A 21,586-nucleotide genomic window follows, 5' to 3' on the forward strand; every position below is an offset into this window, starting at 1 on the left:
GTTAGGGTGGATGTGGTAGGTAGCGTCTAAGATGGGCCTCAATGATCCCACCTCCTGGTATTCAATGCCTTTGCGTAATCCCTCTGCTTGAGTGTGCACTGGATTTACTGACTCATGTCTAATGAACAGAATATGGCAGAAGTAATGGGATATCACTTCTGAGACTACGTTATAAAAAGACAGTGGCTTCCATCCTGGGGACTCTTCCTTGTTCTCTCTCACTTGAATCAACTTGCTTTCTGGAAAACAAGCTGCCATGAGCAGCCCTATGGAGAGGTCCACATGGTGAGGACCAAGGTCTGCCAAGAGCCGCACGTGTGAACTTGGGAGCAGATGCTCCACCCCAGTAGAGTCTTCAGATGAGATCACAGCCCTGGCTGACAGCTTGACTGCATCCTCATGGGAGACATTGAGACAGAGGTACCCAGCTGAGCCATGCTCAAATTCTTGTTCCTCCAGAAGTGTGAGAGGATTGTTGTTTTAAGCGACTCCCATTTGGGGGGCTTGTATGGTAGGCAGCAATTGATAACTGATACAGTGGGTGTGGCTAGGGAAGAGATTTGGTAATGTTTAGATGGAAAGCAAAATATCTCTTCTTGCCCAGCCTCAAAATCTCTTCTCTACCACCTGGAGGAAACCCAGTTGTGGTATAATAAAAAATATATATTTGGTCTTGTTCCTGGTTCCTAAAACCTTTGGAATTTCCTGAGTAATAAGAGTAACAGGAGCATGTTTTGTTACTCTTAACGAGCCCCTTTCAAACATATCTGAGTTTATGCTAATGGGGTGACTATGGTGGGCCCCTAGACAGCTTCAGGGTTGGGGCTGTGATAAGAAGGTTGGAACTTTCAACCTTTCCCCTCCTCTCACCACCTCCAGAGAGGGAGATGGAGATTGAGTTTAACCACCAATGACCAATGCTTTAATCAATCACACCTACATAATGGAACTTTCATAAAACTTCCAAAGCAGTAGGAACTAGAGAGCTTCTGAGCTGATGAACACATCCATGTGCTGGTAGGGTGGCACCCCCCAACTCCACGGGGACAGAGGCTCCTGCCCTCAGGACACTTTTGACTTCACCCTTTGTACCTCTCCATTTGGCTGCTCATTTTAATCTTTCATAACAAACTGTGATGGTAAGTATGGTATTTTCCTGAGTTCTGTGAGTCACTGTAGCAAATTATCAAACTTGAGTGGGAGTGGCAGAGGGTGGCTGTGAGTACCCTGGAATCTGTAGCCAAGTCAGACATAAGTCCAGGTAAGGCGGAGAGGGTGAGGTGGGTGGTACCTGTAATTGTGGTCTGAAGTGAGGGCAGTCTTACGGGACTGAACCCTTAAACCTATGGAATCTGATGCTAACTCTGAGTAGTTAGTGTCACAATAGGATTGAATTGTAGGACATGCAGTTGGTGTCAGAGAATCAGAGTTGGAGAACTGGTGTTGGAAAAGACACCAGGTATTTGGCATCAGAAAACACCCGACACCAGTGTTCACATATAAACTATAAAGTTTTATTTTCTTCTTAACAACGTGAGCTCAAATGTAAAAGTCTAACTTCCTGAAATCTATAACGAAGTTTTAAAGCAAAGAAAAACAAAACAAAAACATAATGCCTCTGTTCCCATGTTTTCTGGGATTTGTTTGTTCATTTGTTTCCCCCCATTGGATTATTTCTGGAGCAGTAGCTAATGTTGTTTGACATATTTGATTTTTTTCTAAGGTAGCTATATTTCAACATTTGTTTTTCGGAGCTGAGCAGCAAGATACAGAGAGGATGTTTGATAAGAAGTGTTAGAGTGTCATGAAATATTTCTGCAATAATGATTTTTTTAAATATGCTGTATAAAACCTTGGTGTTGGGCAGGGAACCAAAGGATATCAGCACCGCAAAATTTGCTGAACAGTGACAAATAACTGAAATGGATTATCTCTAGTTCTTATGCTCATGGTACTGCTTTAAGAAAATAAAAAGTGTAGGGGAATGAATGCTTTAGGTTTATTGTTTGTGAAATTTATATAACTCTGTTCTACCTGTCTCTATATCTTTACATCTAACGGAGAGGAAAATCTGAACAAATAATTTTGGATCAATCTCTTAATCGTCTAAAATGACAATCAACTATATTCAGAAAACTCAATGATGACCATTCTATTTCTTATAAAAAAATTTAACTTGTTATTTTAAACAAAAAACATAAGAAATATACTTACTTACAAGTAAGACATTTCTCCCAATAAAATGATTTATATAAATACATAAATATTCCCTCTCCACCCTCAAGAAAAAAGCTGTATTAAAGTTCATGTGTATCATTAGTAACAACTTACTGTAATGAAAATATAATGCAAGTTAATAGGTGGAAAGTTTACAGGTAGACAAGACTCTTGCAAATCTTCAAGTAGAAATAAAATGATTTCACTGTTGCAAAGCAAATAGAAGCACCATTAAAGCATACTAATAAAAGAGAAGAAAAAAGAGTAAATGTTGCAAAAATGTATTTCTTATTTAGGTTAGTGCTTAGTTTATAAAAAGTTGAAGCATGCAGTTTCATAAGTCACACATAAATAAATAAGGCTTTGTGATCTAAGTGACCAAAGTGTTGTTTCTTCCTTTTTAAAAACATTAATGTATTTAAGTCCTCCTGAGTTAAATGGATAGCAATTTCCTTTACAGAATGTTCAGGGTGAAAATTTTTATTTCAAGATATAAAATTAGCAATGCATTGGACACTCAACAATTTTAGCATTATTAATACTGGCTTATTTTAAAGGCTTTGAGTATGATTAGTGGTACTTTATCATGCCACTCTAAGAAAGCATCTACCATCTCGATTCGTTTCTTATTTCAATTTATTCAAGGGGAACAATAGCATACTTAATTTTAGGATCACAGCTTCATGTTTATTTAATGCCAGAGCTCTCAATTACTTTAGAGATATTGTCTCCATCCTGTCTATATCTTGGCAGGGTTGGGAGGAAATAATCATTTGTCTCTTTTCTGTCTCAGGCTTGAAAGACAATTATTGAAATAAGGCATAAATATGTCTACTCACGGTCTTGAGCTGGTTGGACTATTTCTTACCTTCCTAGACTTATACCAGAGGTTCTCAGAGTGCCTTTTCACTTACCATTTTTAGTGTACAGAGTAGGAAAGATTGATTCATTGAGATGGTTTCAGATTTCACATTGCACCTAACCTTTAAGTTGAAACTACTACTTGTAGAGTTTGGGGTAGTATCAAAGAAAAGAATAACACAATTTCATGGAAAGGCTATTAAAATAATCTTCCCATGTCCAATTACATATCTGTATGAGGCTGGTTTTTCTTCATATGCTTTAACCAAGACAACAAATTGCAACAGATTGAATGCAGAAGCTGATATGAGAATCCAGCTGCCTTCTATTAAGCCAGACATCGAAGATATTTGGGAAAAAAAAAAAAAAGACAACAATGTCATTCTTCCTGCTGATTGTTTGTTTTGTAAAATTCAGTTGTGTTTCATGAAAATGTTATTTAATTAATATATAATGGGTTGTTTAAATTTCTGTTTTAATATCTAATACAGACATATCAATACGTAAAACCTACATAAATAAAAACTCCTTCAATCCTAATTTTTAAGTGTGTAAAAGGGTTTTGAGGCTAAATCTTTGAGAACTGTTGGTACAAAGGTACAGAATGGAGTTAAAGCCTGGCTTTGCAGGCTGTGATCCTGAGTTGCCAAATAATGAAAGATTCTGGTGTCATTAAGGGGTGACTTAGTCAAGACTTATTGGATAATTCAAGCAAAGCACTTAGCACCACCTCTAGAACAAAGTAAGTAAACAATAAATGTTATTGTTGTTCTTATATTATAGCCTCAAAAATGCTAGCTATCATTATTTTATTAGTGGTAGTAGTATTATAACACCTCTGCAGCTAATTAGTGATATACATGGTGACTTCTTGATTCTTTACAACTGTATGGGGTTATACTCAATACCTCTTCAACTCCTTTCAAGAAGTAACCCTAAATTTTCTCATGTGACTATATCATCATTTTATGAGACGATATCCATCTGCCAGAGCATTTAGGATTGCAAAACGAAACGTGTGTAAGGTAGAGAAATGACAGGTTTACTAAGAACGAGTTTCTTCCTGTAAGAAAGGGAAAGGAGAAAAAATGGTCATACCTATTAAATTTCCCTAAATAAATGTAATCCTTAAAAAAAAACTTGCCTCTTTGGCAAGGATTGATGTAGAGTTTAAAGGTCCTAGAATTTCCTAAAATGTCTAGGAGAAAGGCTATGACAACCTATGATTCTACAAATACTTTAATGTGATTAAAAGAATAAGCAAGTGGTTAACCCACTTTAGTCACAGTTCTAGTTAACCAGGAGAGAGGAAAGAGACTGAGTCAAAGGAAGGTAGGGGAAAGCAGCTGAAATATGATTCAAACACAAGACATTTTTGCAAAATCATTTTTTGAAGTAAATCAAACAACACCAAAATGAGGTTACCTAATTTTTCAGGACAATACACAGGAGAGGTAACTATTTTTATTGGACTGTATGATGCTTCTCAGAGCCGTTTTTACATATCTAGTCTCACATAATCAATGGGAAATAGGAGATTGCTAAATTGGAAGTTATTCACACGTATTTTCTGAACAGACAAGGTGGGGGAGAGATGCACTCGAGGAAATTGTAACTATAATGGAACTAAGCTCTTATAATACTTCTAATTAAGGGACAATTAAATGTAGAGTTTTTTTTCTTTTTCTTATTTACAAGGCAATTACCTAAATTAGAAAACCCAATTATAATTTGAGTGAGCCACTGTTGGAATAACATGGGAACGTAAGGCAGGGATCCTTTGAAAAGGGCAGATGCTGGCTGTCATAATTAGGGAAACGTGGATTTATACAGGTAAACTGCAAGTAAAATAGCTCTACCATTAAAGTGAAAACACTAAAATATGACCTTTTCTGAAACAATATTCATCTTTTCAGTATGATGTGTTAGTGCTTTTTTAAAAAGTGACAACCAAAAAATGGCTAAGATAAATGAAGGAAAGGCACAGGCATTAAACATTGGCTTGCCATGAATACCAAGGCACCAATCAATAGCATAAGAATAAGTTAAGAGCACTAATTACTTCACAGCCATTTTAATCTGTTTTTCTCATATATATATATATATATATAATTTCATATATATATGTATTCTAAATTTTCCTTCACCTCTCTACCTATTCACTCACTATCTCAAGTGAGACAGTATTTTAGGTTTTTACTTTTCTTATCATTGAGAACAAGATTACAAAGTTAATTGGGATTCCATTCATACTGGAGTTGTTGATCCTGTGTGGAAGGAAAGCAAAAGTGTGAAAGCAACCAGCTAGCAGGGAGACAAGACAAGAGGAGAGGAAGAATGGAGAGGGACAAGCATCTTAAAATGTTCTGTTCCTCTACCATGACCAGAACAATTAAACCCAGGATAATCTGCTATTTTTGTTGTTTTGTCTTCACCGGTCCTGGCAATGTCCAACTAGATCTACCCTTATGACAAATGGAAAAATATAAACAATGAAATATCTAACTCTTAAAATAAATACAGAGCTGTGATTTAACCAAAGCCTGGAAATAAAAAATATACAACACTCTTTATCAGAACCTTTAAAACAATCCAACGTTTTAATCACTAAAACACAAGTAACGGCTGGCACCAAATTCTGCTACCCAAACCACATGCCTACCAGTGATCAGATGGTTGTCAGAGAAACAGAAATCTCAGCTCTGTTCATGCTACTGCAATACGGCATTGATGCAGCTTCAAATTTCAAAATGAAAATAAAAATTTGGTTTAACTTTCTGGTCTTATCTTAAATATTACATCTGATGTCTTCCTGAGTTGTTTCATGAGTTATGTCCTTTGTTTCTTCTCAACATCAATTAATTAGCTCACCACCCATGAGTTAAAAAACTAGGTCTCAGTTCCAAGACAGTAACATATCTTCCTGTGTTGAGCTGGTTGAAAAGATGAATAATGAAGTGTTTGTGGTTCTGGCAGCTAAACTGGGATTCACGTTGGGAAGAATAAATGCTATTAATTCAGGATAAAGCACAATTAGTAGGTCTAGTAATAAACTGCTGGGAGAAACAGCAGCAAACAGACCTATTTGAAAATCTGACACAGGTTTTGCTAATTTGAATGAGAGCTTTAAACAGCCAGGGCACATAAAGATGCAGAAACAAATCTACAAAGAATAGCTATAGCTGAAATCAAACGTGTACTTACACATGACCAAGTTAGGAAGGCCTAATGGTCTCACACTGATCTTTCCAACTATAGTTAACGCTTTCAGCAGCCACAACTTTGATCTTGTAGTATAAAGCTCAATTAAAATAAGTCATAGTAACTAATACGGGCTATATTTGAAAAATGATCCTGTTTTTTGCACCAAACAAAAAGTTCCCTTGATGATTAGAGTGTCAGTATTAGAGTTTATCCCTCTCTCTCCTTCTCTGTTTTCTTTCATAAATTGGTAATATGTATTACCAACAGAGAAATGAAGTAAACTACAAGAAGATTTAGCTATGGGAAGGTGGGAAGGATAAAAGGAAGATGCTGCAAAGGTAAGATTTTTGACTGAAGCCACTTTTGCTCAACTCATTTGCTATTACTTTTAAAAAATTTGAACAGCCTCTTGAGATAGTTTAAATTCTGTGTATTCTGGCCCAAAACCCCAAAAAACAAAACAAAAACCCTCCAAATAACTCAAACAATTACTATCTTCACCAACAAAGAAGGCAACAAAACCTGGCCTTCTATATTATAAAAACACAAGGAAAAACCAGGAAGTTCTTTAAAAACATGATCTTTCTGAAATCTAACAATGACCATTAAGTCATTAAGTCTTGGAATTCCATAATAAAATCTGGACTGATTTTTCTTCAAACTCACATTTAATATATGGCAAGAAAGTATTTTAGATGATCTTACTTTATCTTTTAAATGGCCATTGGGACAGTTCACTTAATACTCTGTTGTCAAATCTACATAAAGGATGTCTTTCATATGGGTGAGAAGAGTCATCAAATATGTAGATGGAATTACTAGTCAAGGTAAGAATGAAGAGGCAGCTTCATTCATACAGAAATGGCTCACCAGGTGTTTCCCTATAAACTTCCAGAACCTACCATCTGTTAAATGGAATAGTGAACAGAAAGTCCTAACTGATTATCTCTTGTCCACAGAAAAATCTCTGGTTTTTCATTTACTACCATTTGTTTTAGTTTTATAAGTCATTATCAATTAAAGGAGTAAAAGATATTATTTTTTTAACCTGTCTAAAAAACCTCTAATATACCAGTGTAAATCAAGTCATGCTTTCCATGATATTTATTACCCCGAGCAGATCCAATTTTCATTGCCCAAAAAATAGTACAACGGGGCTTGAAAAATATGTGCTGACTTGCCTGGGTGCTAAAAGCATCACCAATAATTTTGATTAATGTATCTTGACACCGAATGCATTAACCATACAATATTCTTCTTGCTGAAGGGCTAATTAGAATTCAAGTCAGCATGATACCTACTTTTGAGGATTACAGCAAGAACATTTGTTGTAATAAGAACCTTCAGGCAGCCAGTTTTGGTAATGATTGATTTGTAAAATTATTGAGGGGGAAAAAAAGGATGAGAAAGTAGAGTCTGTCCCCCAAACACTTATTTCCCTGAAGGATCACATTTGAGCATAAATTAAAATATCTTGGTGGCTATGATGAAAATGAACTACAACAGCAAGTTTATTTAAAATCCAGAAAACATAAGTTTCTGGTTTTTTTTTTTTTAAACAGGATTACATCACGAAAGCACAATTGGTGTATTTAGTCAAGGTTTCGTTATGGCTGCTAAAAAGTCTCTGATTTCTGGTTGTATGAGTTTCCTAATTGGACTCTTAAACTATTCAACTGCTCAGACGCACTTTGTGCAAGCAGGAAGTAATTATAAGTAACAATAACACACTGCTATCCTTTTAACCAGTAATTCTTTTTCTTTTTTCTTTTACAGATTCATTTCACATCCTATGTCACTTCCAAAAACTTTCTTCTGTTATTTTAAAAATGTGACTTGATGTTTCTAAGGAAGAAACCTCATCTCCAGTGTATTTAGAAGATAAGTTTCTATAGATGACTGGGCACTATACTTAATCCTAAGAATGACAAAATAATGTTTCTGCCACCTGTAAGTTAGTGCTTATATGATCTAGTGTCAAGGATGATTTTATATAATGAAGTGTAAACAGTTAGTTACTGTCTCCTGATCCTCAAGTTCTTGATCTGAATCTCAAATTGTCACTAATGTGGAAGCCAGAACAAAAATATCAAGCTTTGAGGGAAAATATCGTAAAAATTTCTTTGCCACCTAACTGATTTGTTTTTCTGATTTGATGTAATTTTTACTGTATTATGTCTCCCTATTGTACTCGTTTTAATGTGTCAGGTACATTTTTCCCAATTTACTTTCTAAATATGATGAGATACACTGGTAGTCAACGCTGAAAGGAGAAAAACAAGCATTGAAAATTCATATTTGTAAAAAAATGTCTTGGGCTGGGCAACACGATGAATGGGGCCTAGAGATTTCCATTATTACATGTCAAGCTTTCCTTTTGCTTTTCCTGTGACGAGTGTCGGGAAGGAGAACTAAGACAGTATCATGTCTTATGCGCAGAACACTGTGTTTCCTCATCCTTTATCCCTGGAAGACATTGGGTTATAGGAAAAGGGGAATAGTGTGATGTCATGTTTCAAGAGAAAATATGTTATCTTACTGCTCTTAAAGGTAACATTCAACCATCACCGCAAAGGAGTTTTCAGAATTTAGATCTATGAACCTGGAGGGTGTAAATGGCTTTATGATCTCTAGGTTGAAATGACTCACAGGAGGAAAGACTCTATAGAACAGGTACATAAACAATGTTTCCAACATTCTGAGCTGCTCCAAGAGAAAGAAATAACAATAGCTAAAATTTATATAGCGTTTACTATATGTTTGGCAATATTTTAGGAGCTGCATGTATATTAATTCATTTAATCCTCACAACAACCCTCTGAGTTATGTATAATAATAATTCCCATTTGATAAGGAAACCCAGCACAGAGAGATTATGTAACTTGCCCAGTATCATGATATAGCTTCATAAACTGGTAAGGGGTAGAACCGGGATCTACACACTGGTGGTCTGGTCCTAAAGATCACTGCTCTTCATGACTTAATTACTAGGGTGATGTAACCATGAAGGGGGTAAGCAATTTTCAACATGTATGGAAAGAAAAACATGTTTAAAACTAGGAACTTTGAATCTCACCCTTTTATGTGATATTGGAAAAGCTAGTCACAATAAAGTTTTACCCATGAAACATATATTTAAAGGCTTGTTAATCAAAGAACTTTTCTGAGCTCAATCCTTATTCCAGAAGACAAATGTTTGCATGGCACACTGTGCAATGTACAACGTACGATAATTTAATCTTCCCAGCTGAACATCTTAACACTATATGAACCATGGATGCATGAAATAGGAATTCCAAATGTCTTCCACATGGTCAGAGCACTTTCCAATACTTGTTCGGGAAGCTTAAGAGTAGTTTGAAATTAAGTGATGCCTCTTCTTAGTGACTTTTATGTATGCCGAAGGTATTAGTACTTATCTCTGAGTGGGACCCTGAGGTGATAGATAGATGAGTCTGCTGTCTGTATTTAGGCACTTTGCTCATTTCCTGAGAGCAGTGTGGAAGGCATGTGGATGCTCATTAAGCTTCCAACCATTCCCCGAGAGCAACAGGTGGCAAATCAAAGCTTCCCTGGTATGTCATGGCTGGTTTCCTCAACATCTTGGAAATAACGGATGCCATGTGCACGCTCTCTGTAGTACCAGCAGATAAGGAGATGGATAGCAAGGAAGTATTTCCAAAGCATAAACACACACACAGGTCTAGGAAAGTTATGACTAATGCTCTTGCTACCACACATTCTAAATCCATATATGGTGGTTTCATTTTTAAATATTATTACTCATTCAAACTATGAAATCAAGGTTAACTGTCCTGTGGTTAACTACCTAACAGAAGCAAGGTATATTAAAGGAGTAAAGAATATCCCAAGTTAATGAAGCTATATCATAAATTTATAAACTTTTAACTGTACATTTAAAAATATCCAATACCTACTCATGACTATGATGTGTTTTTAAATTGCCTCCTTTACAAAATTACTCAATTACACTGAGCACCTACTACATTATAGGGCAAGCATATCACTTACATTCTGGACGAGAGAGAGAAGACAGAGCTTATTAATCCAAAAATAGAATCTGTGATTTAAACTGAAAACTGGATAGTTACCCAACAACACTCGATAATTACATAGAAACGTATCTCTAGTTAATGATAGAAAGATTTTTGTCAGTTGATGGCTTTTTCTCACCACAGTCACTAGTCAGGTTAGAAAAACAAAGGAAAGTATCAGCTATAAGATCTTGACAAAATTTGTCTGGCAACATCCCATGACCCTAGAAATAAAAACGTTTACTGGAGGTGGCAAATCACCAACATCTTTCCCAATTTGAAAAAGTTCAAAACCTTTAAACTGGTCCACCGAGGACTAGGGAAATGAGCTGGGGTATTTTTCACAGTGGAGGACATAAATGAAAGGTAATGAGAACAAATAGTACTAACTGTAATTGTTTTGTTTGTTTGTTTTGGAGGGAAAAACCCCAATACCTTCCCCCTTATATACTCTCTCTCAACAAGAAAGCTCACCCTCAGGAGAAGGGACAACTGGATTTCTACACAGCACTGAGATTCCTGCCTCAGGATCTGGTGCTGGCAGCACAGCCCAGCTAACCTACAAGCGAGCGCTGCAGGAAACCCTGCCCCAGTCCTTCCAAAATGCCCCTCCTTTTAAATGCCTCCCCCCTTACTTATAATGTTACCGGCTTCTTTAACCTAGTGCTGAATTTAATGTTCTTAAATTTGTTTTAAAAATCTGTGATTTTCCAAATATCAGTAAAAAGCTTTTTTTTAATGTGTGGGATTATTAAGGAACTAATAAATAAATTAGTTATTGCCATAAATGCCATAAATTAACTGCCATAAATTAACATTATGCCATAAATTAACTCTGCAGTATGAAATCACATATAATTTATTAAGTTATTTTTGCTAAATATCAAATGATAAGGAAATGACTTTGACTCTTTAGTAAACTGTTGTCGTGGAGTGTACTTTTCAGTGAAGAAGTCAAAGACTAAAAATATATTAAAAGGACATATCTGGACATCTGTGATACTAATCTGGAAACATCAAACAAAAAGCAGAACCAAAATTTCTGAGTGCCAACCTGGAATTCATAGCTTTCATGGCTGTTAATTATAACAAATATACTCATAAAATGTTACATATGATACCATATGTTGTCTGGGAACTCAGTAATTTAATATATTAATTCTAAAATCATATTATTCATGTAACACATTGCAAACACAATCTTCATAAAGTAGCATATACAACCCTCTTACTGAAACGAGGAATATTAATTTTAGAATCATCTAACGTACTCTAGAGATTAATTCAAAATTCTATAAGATGAGAACAATGTAAAGAAAAATCTACTTGCATTATGTTATTTTATCAAACAGTTCTAGAATTAAAAGAAAAAACTTTAAAATAAGAAGCTGATTTTAAGGGAGCACTACAGCTAAGACACTAGAACTTTTAAGCCTTGACAGTTGCCATGTAAAAAATTTTAAACAACTAAAAAACATGTTTGTTAATATTTTTAGACAATTTAAAAACATGTAAAACAATGTTTTCAAGCTAAGCTTTAAGCAGTTATTTCAAAAGACATACAAATTTTATGGGAATAGTATGTAGGTCAATAAAGCTTAGTAATATTTATACTTTGCAGTGAGAATTATTAACAGGAAGTAGAAGCACAAAACACATTGGAAGGACTTCCCTGGTGGCGCAGTGGTTGGGAATCCACCTGCCAATGCAGGGGACACAGGTTCGAGCTCTAGTCTGGGAAGATCCCACATGCCGCAGAGCAACTGCGCCCGTGCACCACAACTACTGAGCCTAAGCTCTAGAGCCCGCAAGCCACAACTACTGAGCCCATGTGCCACAAATACTGAAGCCTGCGTGCCTAGAGCCTGTGCTCCACGACAAGAGAAGCCACTGCAGTGAGAAGCCTGCACACCGCAACGAAGAGTAGCCTCTGCTCTCCGCAACTAGAGAAAGCCTGCACACAGCAACGAAGATGCAACACAGCCACAAATAAATTAATTAATTAAAAAAAAAAAACTTTGCCAAGATTATTATAATGGGTGAATCACAAAAACAGCTGCCTGGATATTAGATTTAAGGGGATGTTAAGATTTTAATTCTGGTCAAAATCTGATAGGATCTTAAGAGTAAAATTTAAATGTGAAGGGAGACATTGTAGACTTTAAAGAATTCCTATGACTTCAAATGAAATGACTTTTACATTTATTTAAGGGGCATAGTAGGTTATATAGTGGAATATACAGTCCAGATAGCCATGGCAAACTTTAGAAATACTCATGCTTCATTTTTTTTTTATTGAAGTTTAGTTGATTTACAATGTTGTGTTAGTTTCAGGTGTACAGCAGAGTGATTCAGTTTCATATATATATATATATTTATGTATATATTATACATATACATGTGTATATATATATATATTCTTTTTCAGATTCTTTTCCATTATAGCTTATTACAGGATATTGAGTATAGTTCCCTGTGCTATACAGTAGGACCTTGTTGATTATCTATTTTATATGTAGTAGTGTGTATCTGTTAGTCTCAAACTCCTAATCTATCCTTTCCCCCCCTTTCCCCGTTGGTAACCTTAAGTTTGTTTTCTATGCCTGTAAGTCTATTTCTGTTACCTGTGCTTCATTTTTAATTAAAAAATTTAATTGGTTGAAATGGCTGGTGGGTATTTAAAGAACAGCACTATATTTTTAGCTTCCATTTTTTCATTTTTGTGACTCTCACAATTACATTTCTATGAAGCCAAGACTGTCAGTGCAGTATTTACCTTTATCCCCGGAAGTCCAGGAAGCCCAGGAAGCCCTGGTTCACCCTACATAGGAAAATCACACAGCATTATAGAACAGTATTCACTCAGGCACAGTATCTGAGAAAAATATGGCAAATGCTCCCAGCTGAATTCGTGCTGTATGTATATATATATGTCTAATATATATACTGTCTAGTTTCAAGATATTTGGTGAGATTATACAGTTCAGTCAACTCTTGATTCAGGGATTCGTTGACCATTTTGCAGATTTTTTAGGATTTTCCCTGTTGCTGCCAGTTCACTGCTCATTGTCATCACTACCAGAAGGTGAGAAAGAGAAATAAAAGGAAAAGGAATTCCTGTGTTTTATTACTCCCTGGTCAATGATTTGTTGAGGAGGCTGAATCTATCTGCTGAAATGAGGATTACGTGCATTTAAATAATGCATCCTATTCCAAGGCTCTCTTACCTCAGATAATCAAGAGTTGGCTGTATGAACAGATGGTCATATCAAAACAATATACATTAAAAGTCTCATTCACCTAAAAGTATAACAAGGTTTCTTTTCCATTCCTGAATGATGAGAAGATAAATGCATGGTTAAGATTATACTTAACTCCAGCCCGTATATCAGACAATTGTTGAGTCTGGGTAACCCTGCTTAGCAATGGAGGGCTAATGGTACCATGCAGCTGCTTCTGAATACAGGTTTGAGATTAAGTGGTACATTTTGGGTGAGCACACTGGAGTCAAGCTAAATCTTCTCATTTTCACATAATTGTTTACATTACTTTAAGCACAAAGTATAGTGACAAGAAGTTATATTGCTTAGAAAATCTCCTGAATTCCACTAAAGAAGCATAAAGGAATTGCTAGAGAAAATGAAAGTCCATCCTGTGTTGGACTGAGGTGACTAAATATTGTGGAAAATAACATTTGAAGGTAAAAGTGTCACATCATTTCATGATGGCGAGTCAGTGTTATGACAACTATACCAAAAGAGACAGAAGCATCAAACTAAAGATAAAAGTGGTAGAAGGTACTTCTTTCATCTAAATGCTTGAACAGCCCTTATTCCAAGGAAAATCTGCTAAGAACAACCAGACATTTCATCTTTAATATTATTACTTTCAAATTATGGAGGGCTATAATTTGCTCTGGTATTACCACAAAATGACTTCAAATACTGTTTATATTAAGCTGTATGGTTAGACATAGAAAGGAAAATGACTTTCCTGATGGTTTAGGTCAAAGGTGCTTCAGGAATGCAAAAGAAAAGCTATTCTTTCTGAAACTACCTGAGTGAAAGTTTGCATTGTGAACAAAAAGACTAAGATGAGATTAAGCCAGAGAAGAAAGAATGATTATTAAGAATTTGATATTTCATTCAAAGAAACTTGTCCAAGTAGAGTAAACTTTACATAGATACAACATTATACATTTGATTTTCTTTTTCTCCCCCCCATTTCCCTTTAATCAATAACTTTAGGAAGCTCTAGTAAAAAGAGCTTATCCATATTTCAGTGAAGATTCTCTTTTACTAAGAAAAAAGTATAAGGCCCTTGAAAACACAGTAAGTTGCAGTAGAATACACAACCAATAAAAGTAAACATATTGGTGACATATTGATAGTTTTGTATTGTTTCAGAAAAGCCCCCAAAACTCAAGACATCCTATTTAAGACATGTGTGGAAACATATAGGTTGTAACACTGTTTCCTCAAAGGAGTTTTTACTAGACCCTTCCCTCAAGGGGAAGGGTCAAATTAAAAGGATCTGATGACTACTTTAAAGTAAGATATTTATATACACATGCATACATAGACACATTCATGTTTCTCACAATGAGAAAGATGTATAAAACATTATGGATTATTTTATAACATAGATTGGATACTTACAGAGAGTTTGAGCACTTAGCTCTTCCCTACATCATATGCATATATATGTAAGTATATAGGTTATAAATGTACTTTTTAATGAACAAATCTTTCAGGAATTCATATTTCATACTCTTGGATTTTGACCTTTCCAAATTTATGTTTACTTAAAAGTTGACAAAATGAAGAATTATAAAACATTTAATGTTACCCTTTGTGAAACATCTCAGCATTTTTAGGAAGATATTTCTTCCTATATAAATTCTCTGTCCTTATACCATGAATGTTTATCTTTTAATTAAGAGACAGTTTTCAGTTAATTTCTCCATTCTTGCCTATTTCTTGACTCAGAGCTTCTCTGAGCTGAGTTCTTGGTCACGCACAGCCCAAGTTCAGATCTAGGTCATAATTAAGAATCGGTTTGTTATTCCATTCAAAGACTTCTTGCCCAAGTAGATTACACTTTACACTGATACGTTATGCTTCTGGTTTTCTTTTTTCTTTCCCTTTCACTCTTTATTCTCCATTATCAGAGACCCTTGTCTACTGTTAAAGTCAGTTCTCTGCTTCCACCCCATGTCCCTGTGACAGTGCTTTGTGTTTCTAGATACAGTTCAACTGTGCCAGTCCCTTACAATGGGCAAAAATGTATTTTTACCCCATTAAAACTAAAAACTATATTTTAAAAAGATGTGGAGAAGTTAGGAAGGCAGCTATGCTCACCACTATACCACCAATGCCATTGAATGTGAAGTTAGGAAGGAAAAAGTTATGCGATGAAACACACACTCACTGTACAAACATATATACCCTAACTCACATATCAATCACACACTCTCCTGCTGAGTCTATAAAAGAAAAAAACTATAATTAAATCATTCCCTATTACGAATGTTATTCTAAATAACAAACTTTCATACCGCAAAATACCAGACAGTGGAGAGCTAATCAATGCACTTTAATTTTAGCAGGATATCCTCTACTTTTCTGGGAATGTCCCTAATGCAGGAGCTTAAGTACCCACGAACCCACAACAAAGTTCTGCAACGGTGAGAAAAATGTCGTGGAAGATTCCTTGAATGGATTCTGCACTCAGTTCTGTTTGTCATTTTCCAATCTAAGCAACCAGCAAGAATGGAAACACTCTACTTTTAAATCAGTGTTGGGGTAAGTATTGCCAAATCCAGATATTAGACAAGGAAGTCATAAATATTGTGGGAAAGTGAGATTGCGTCAACGGGTAGGATCTGGCCTAAATATTAATGAAAAAGATACTGTTCTTTTCAGGGCACATTTTCATTCAGATGGGTCGTAATATTCATACACATATTCATTCAGGCACGTATTTGTTCAGGTAGAATCCACTTCTCTCAATATAATTTAAAACAGGTTTTTAATGAAATACAAAGAAAAGCCAATGTTTCCATATGTAAACGTATAAACTTCCAGAAATGAATCTAACATGTATTTTTAAATAATCATGATAAAGCAATATTTTATGAACCAATTGTCTTCCACTCTGAAAACAGTGGAACCTATATGAAATTATAGCAGACTTGTTTTGTTTTTTTAAAAAGACATAACAGTTTTGCAGACAATTCTTTTAACTTATCACAGTTTTGGAGAGCAGTTTAAATTTAGCTTTTAATTTTTAAAGACTGAGGGACTTAAAATGAGATCATCTGAGAAAATTAGATGCTCTTCCAAACCAAAGCAGACCATGGATCTCTGTGATATCACTAACTTCCAATTTCTTACATAAAGAATCATTAGGAAATCTTAGGCACTGAAGAGCAAAATTTGCAGAGCTATGCTGGGCTCTTTGGAAAAGTCTCAACTTTACCTGAAATTGGGTCTAATGAATCATTACTCTCAGATTCTTAATTTCAAGAAAATCTATTTTTCAATTAGGGAAATGTTAAAAGAATGTGAAAGACCTTCTCAAAAAACACTTTAATCTGAAGTGTTTAAACAAAGCAGTGATCCTCTCAATAACTTCAAGAATGTGGGAATATATTTTTATGTGATGTTCTAAGGTTCCACACTACTACAATGGAATTTATTCTCTCTTTCTCTTTATACTAATGAGGTATATTCTATGTTTCTATTCATATTATTTTTTCTGTAACATTAACTGCTGCTAGACAAAGGGAGAGTCACAATCTCAGAGATTTATCATAATGTGGAATTCACGTTTACTTGTTAGCCACATCTGTTATCTAAAAATCTAAAATCTGCACTGGGCATTGATATCCAGATGCTCAGACGATAAACTACAAACAGTCGTTTCCTGCTTCAGACTCAAATGAGAATAAACATATTCATTGCACGTCCTCTAATTTATCACTGAAGTGAAGCACAAATGATAAAAAAAATTAACGTTAGATTGGTTAAAGTGGTTTGGTTACTGTCTCCAATTAAAATTTAGTTCATGAACACACCTCTTTTACAACATAACATTCACTGCTTAGGTAGATATTATTCACATAAAAAAATTATCAGCAGGGAAGTATTTGAAACGAGAGGAAAGGAATATAATTTTAAAAGAACTGTCCATCATGCCCTATTGAGACAGTTTAGTAAATATTCATTTCTTCTCATAAAAGACAGAAACATGCAGAGTATCTTTAAACATGCAAGATAGGTTGTTGGCATTCCAACCCAGCAGATCTTTGTTAGTCTCAAACAGCTCAGTACATGCTGACTTTATCCTTTTACACGTCCAGATTATGTTTGTACTTTTACTATGGTCAGCATCAACCCTTTTAAAAAGAAAAACACTCAAAAACACTCTGCATATAAGGCATGAAAACGGCATCATTTTCAGTAATTGTTCTCATATTATACAGTGATAGCAAACATAGTCAAATGGTGACTATAAGACAGTACAAAGAACACACCAGAATAGGGATTTACCTTTTGCCCTGGACGACCAGATTCTCCGGGCTCTCCCTGGCCAAAGAAAATCAAAGATGAAAAGGGCAGTCTTATAAGAATTTTCCAACAGCCTTAGGCCCTTGGACACTTTCAGCCTCCCCGATGATACATGCATTTCATTCACTTTATTCTGTTGTTCTACATCCTACCAGACATATGAACATTTTTTTTTTTTTTGCTGTAAATATACCTAAAGCTCACATACAAATCCACATTTCCATAAAAACCAATCAGAAAGGGAAGAAAAGGCAAGACCTCTTGTTTAAGCCTTTATCAGAGATTTCTAGCAGATACTCCGTGTTGTGTCTAGAAGCTGATTATTGCAGTAATATAGGAACAGAGTTAGAACCATCAAAGTTGGTAAAAGGGAAGGGAAACAAGAGACTTATAAAAGTCAAAGCTGTAACTCCTGGGGTACAAACACTTGCAAGGCTATAGTTACCTTAATTCCTGCAGCGGACGATCCAGGGTCACCCTAAAATGAAACCCATGAGAGATTATTCTACAAGTGATGGGAATAGGAAACACACAAACACATAGAGAGCTGTTATCTACAGGAGCGCCTAAGGAAACCCCATGACTAATGGGCTGAACTATGCTCCCTAAGATTTTGTATCAATATGGCTAAGATGTCAGTAATTTCCAAGATAAACAATATACTTTCTAAAAATATGGGTTTACTTTGCAAAATACATAAGGACTACATTCCTTGAAATAAATATAAATATGGATCTCTTCCCTTGATACAGTGCTAAAATGGTATTCTAAAGCAATATATTAGTGGATCTGGAATTTCAGTTTTCTCTATTTCAGGAATTTATTAATGTCACTGGCTATCATTTACTAGGAGTTCCCTGACCCTTTCTGTCTTCAGAAAGTCAGGGTTCAACAGATGAAGTCAAAGGGTTAATGATGTTGAGTTGGAAAAAGCCATGCCGCCGGTCAGTTTGTTTTCCTCATGAAGCACCATCACCGTTATGACCAGCACGTTTTTTTCTAGCTCTACACTTATTTCATTGTAACGCAGTCACCGGAAAGTTACAGGATGATGGATGACTTGTGGGTGACAGGGACACAAGGAAGATCTGAGAGAAAATCTTGAGACAGAATCTGGTTTTCTGAAAGGCATTGTATTCCATCCGGATTTCACCGAGTGTGACTACATTCTTAAGGCAAATGTGCTCTAAATACACAGGTAGGGGCTAACAGGAAAGAGCACGGAGGGTGGCTGCTTATTTCTGATACAAGGCCAGACAAGGGCCTAGATTTTCCAGTTCCTTCTAGTCCTCTGTCCCATAAACATGCTACAAGGAAAATAAAAGGGAGAAAACGTAGTCATTTGAGAAAACAGAAACAGCCACAAGGAGGACAGCACATACTGGGGTTTCCTCAGCTGTCCTATCTGTGCAAGGGCTCACAGAGCTCTAGGGGTCTACTTCCTCGTTCTAGGTTTAGAGAGCTGCTCATCAATCTCATTTAGAGACGGAGATACACCTCAGGCCTCTACACATGAGGTACTTGCCCCTCTCCCTCAGTTTCTCTCTCTTCTCCCCACAGCTGGCAGTTCTCTTTGTTCAGGTCTTAAGTGGCTTTGCCTCAACCCCTCACTGAACAACCTAGACACATACCCCTCACATCCACATCTCACTCTGCAGCATCTGTTCAAGTCCTGCAAGCTCACTGCATATGGATTATGTATATATGTTTTCTGCCTATTCTTTGCTTGTCCCTCCATTAGATGATCAGCCACCTGTGGGCAGGTTCAGGGTCTATTTTTATTCAGTGTCTGAGTAAAATATGCTGGATACGTATATGGTGAATAAATGAACAAATCTCAGAAAGAATATTTTCAGCAAGCAGTCAAGAATAAAAAAAAAAAAACCTTTGGGAAGAAAACCAAAGCTTAAGAAGGAGGAGGAAATAATAAATTAACTCATTTGAGGAAACATACGAGTTTCTTTGACATCTGTAATGGCTACTACTCAAGGAAAAATTAAAACATGACAAAACATATAGAACAGGATACCAAATACTGTCTTATTGTAAAATGATACTGGTTTCTTTTCCCCGTCACTAATAATCAATTGAGTTCCGAGTGGGCAGCAAAATCAATGTGGCTAACAAAATAATACTTATTTCTGCTTCCACTACATCTAGTCTGTCTGAAAGCCATCAACACCAATGAGTCAGTATTTTGCACAATGAGACCTTTGTATTCATAAAAGCAATTTTGACTTTTCTAAGCCCCCTTTTTCATCTTATTTATACCTCACAAGACTCCCAGGAGATAGGGCAGATATTACTATTTTTACTCAATAGATGAGGAAATTGAAGCAACTTGAGCCTAAGTGAATTTTGGACTTCCTGAATTCTATTGCCATGTTCTTTTTATTGGAATAAGAAAAGAATTATTGGTTTATCTCATTTTGGCACCAGGGCACAATGGTTGTAGTAAACTTATCAATAAAAGGAAGTTGCTTGTATTAACTGTAGTTTAAACACTTTTTTTTCCCAGTGTTTTAATGGAAAGTGACTGGATAATCCACTAACGAGAATAAGGACTAGATTTAGTTCTCAGAGAAAGTGGATGGGAAGGAAAGGACAGTTTCCAGGAAGCCTGATTTATTTGTGGAAACTGGAGCAGTTTCATTTGATGGACAACTATGACTGATATATCAACTTTCTTTTCAAAAATTAGAACTGTGAAATCTCAAGGAATTTTTATAACTTTTAAGTGGCAAGGCAATTGCTGGAAGACATTCCTAAGTTAAACATTTTAAAGGATAATGCTGCAAGTAGTGAAAATAAAAGTCAGTGTTTATAATCCTCATTCCTCTAAAAGTGAAAATGAATACAGGATTAAAGTAGGAAAAAAAACCCAACTGTGTCTCTCTAAGTATACCCTTAGCTTCACAAATCAGTTGGTTTGAAAATAAAAGTTTCCACAGGGTAAATCATAAAGCAAAAAATACTTTGAGAAGATACTTGAGGTAAATGAATTTGACTTTGCTATTGACCATTCAAGTAGAGTTTTTGGTTTTGGCTGTGATTACTTTCAAGCACAACATTTGGTATGTAATTATATGTATGTGTTACTAAAGTCTATGTGGATAAACAAAGTGAATGTGGTGATATTTCTATCAGTCATTAATTCATTCAATAAATGTTTATTGAGCATCGATTATGTGCCAACCATGTTCTGGATGCAGGGATACTAGGAGCTAGGGCGATAAAGCGAACAATGCTGTTTCAAACCCTACCCTTGTCCTGTGCTTATGATAGAGTCACCCTTCCGTATCCCTGGGTTCTGCATCTGCGGATTCACCCAACCTTGGACTAAAAATCTTTTGAGAAAAAAATTCCTGAAAATTCCAAAGAGCAAAACTTAAATTTCTGTGTGCCTGGCAACTGTTTACATAGTATTCGGTATCATACGTAATCTAGAGAAGCTTTACAGTACAGCTGACCCTTAAACAACACAGGCTTGAACTGCAAAGGTCCACTTATATGTGGATTTTTTTTCAACAGTAAATATTACAGTACCACATGATCTGCAGTTGGTTGAATTCGGCGGATGGGGAACCATGATATGGAGAAAACAGGGATGTGAAGGAACCATGTATAAGGAGGGCCTTTTGTAAATTATACCCTGATTTCAACTGGCAGAGTCTCAGC

At 35.7% G+C, this 21,586-nt stretch overlaps 1 protein-coding gene across 1 annotated transcript in view; it reads right to left on the minus strand.

The window, feature by feature from the left end:
* The window catches only part of COL25A1 (collagen type XXV alpha 1 chain), a 453,889-nt gene that overhangs the window by 41,655 nt on the left and 390,648 nt on the right, over nucleotides 1-21,586 (minus strand). Inside the window, exons 16-18 of the mRNA XM_027103483.1 lie at nucleotides 18,354-18,386; nucleotides 17,891-17,926; nucleotides 13,114-13,158 (exon numbers count right to left, since the gene is read on the minus strand). Coding sequence (XP_026959284.1) covers nucleotides 13,114-13,158; nucleotides 17,891-17,926; nucleotides 18,354-18,386 — 114 coding nt within the window. The remainder of the gene's footprint in view (nucleotides 1-13,113; nucleotides 13,159-17,890; nucleotides 17,927-18,353; nucleotides 18,387-21,586) is intronic.

Source organism: Aethalodelphis obliquidens, unplaced genomic scaffold (assembly GCF_003676395.1).
Source record: "Aethalodelphis obliquidens isolate GAN/ISIS:26980383/991018 unplaced genomic scaffold, ASM367639v1 scaffold6, whole genome shotgun sequence".
In the NCBI taxonomy this organism is placed as follows: domain Eukaryota; kingdom Metazoa; phylum Chordata; class Mammalia; order Artiodactyla; family Delphinidae; genus Aethalodelphis; species Aethalodelphis obliquidens.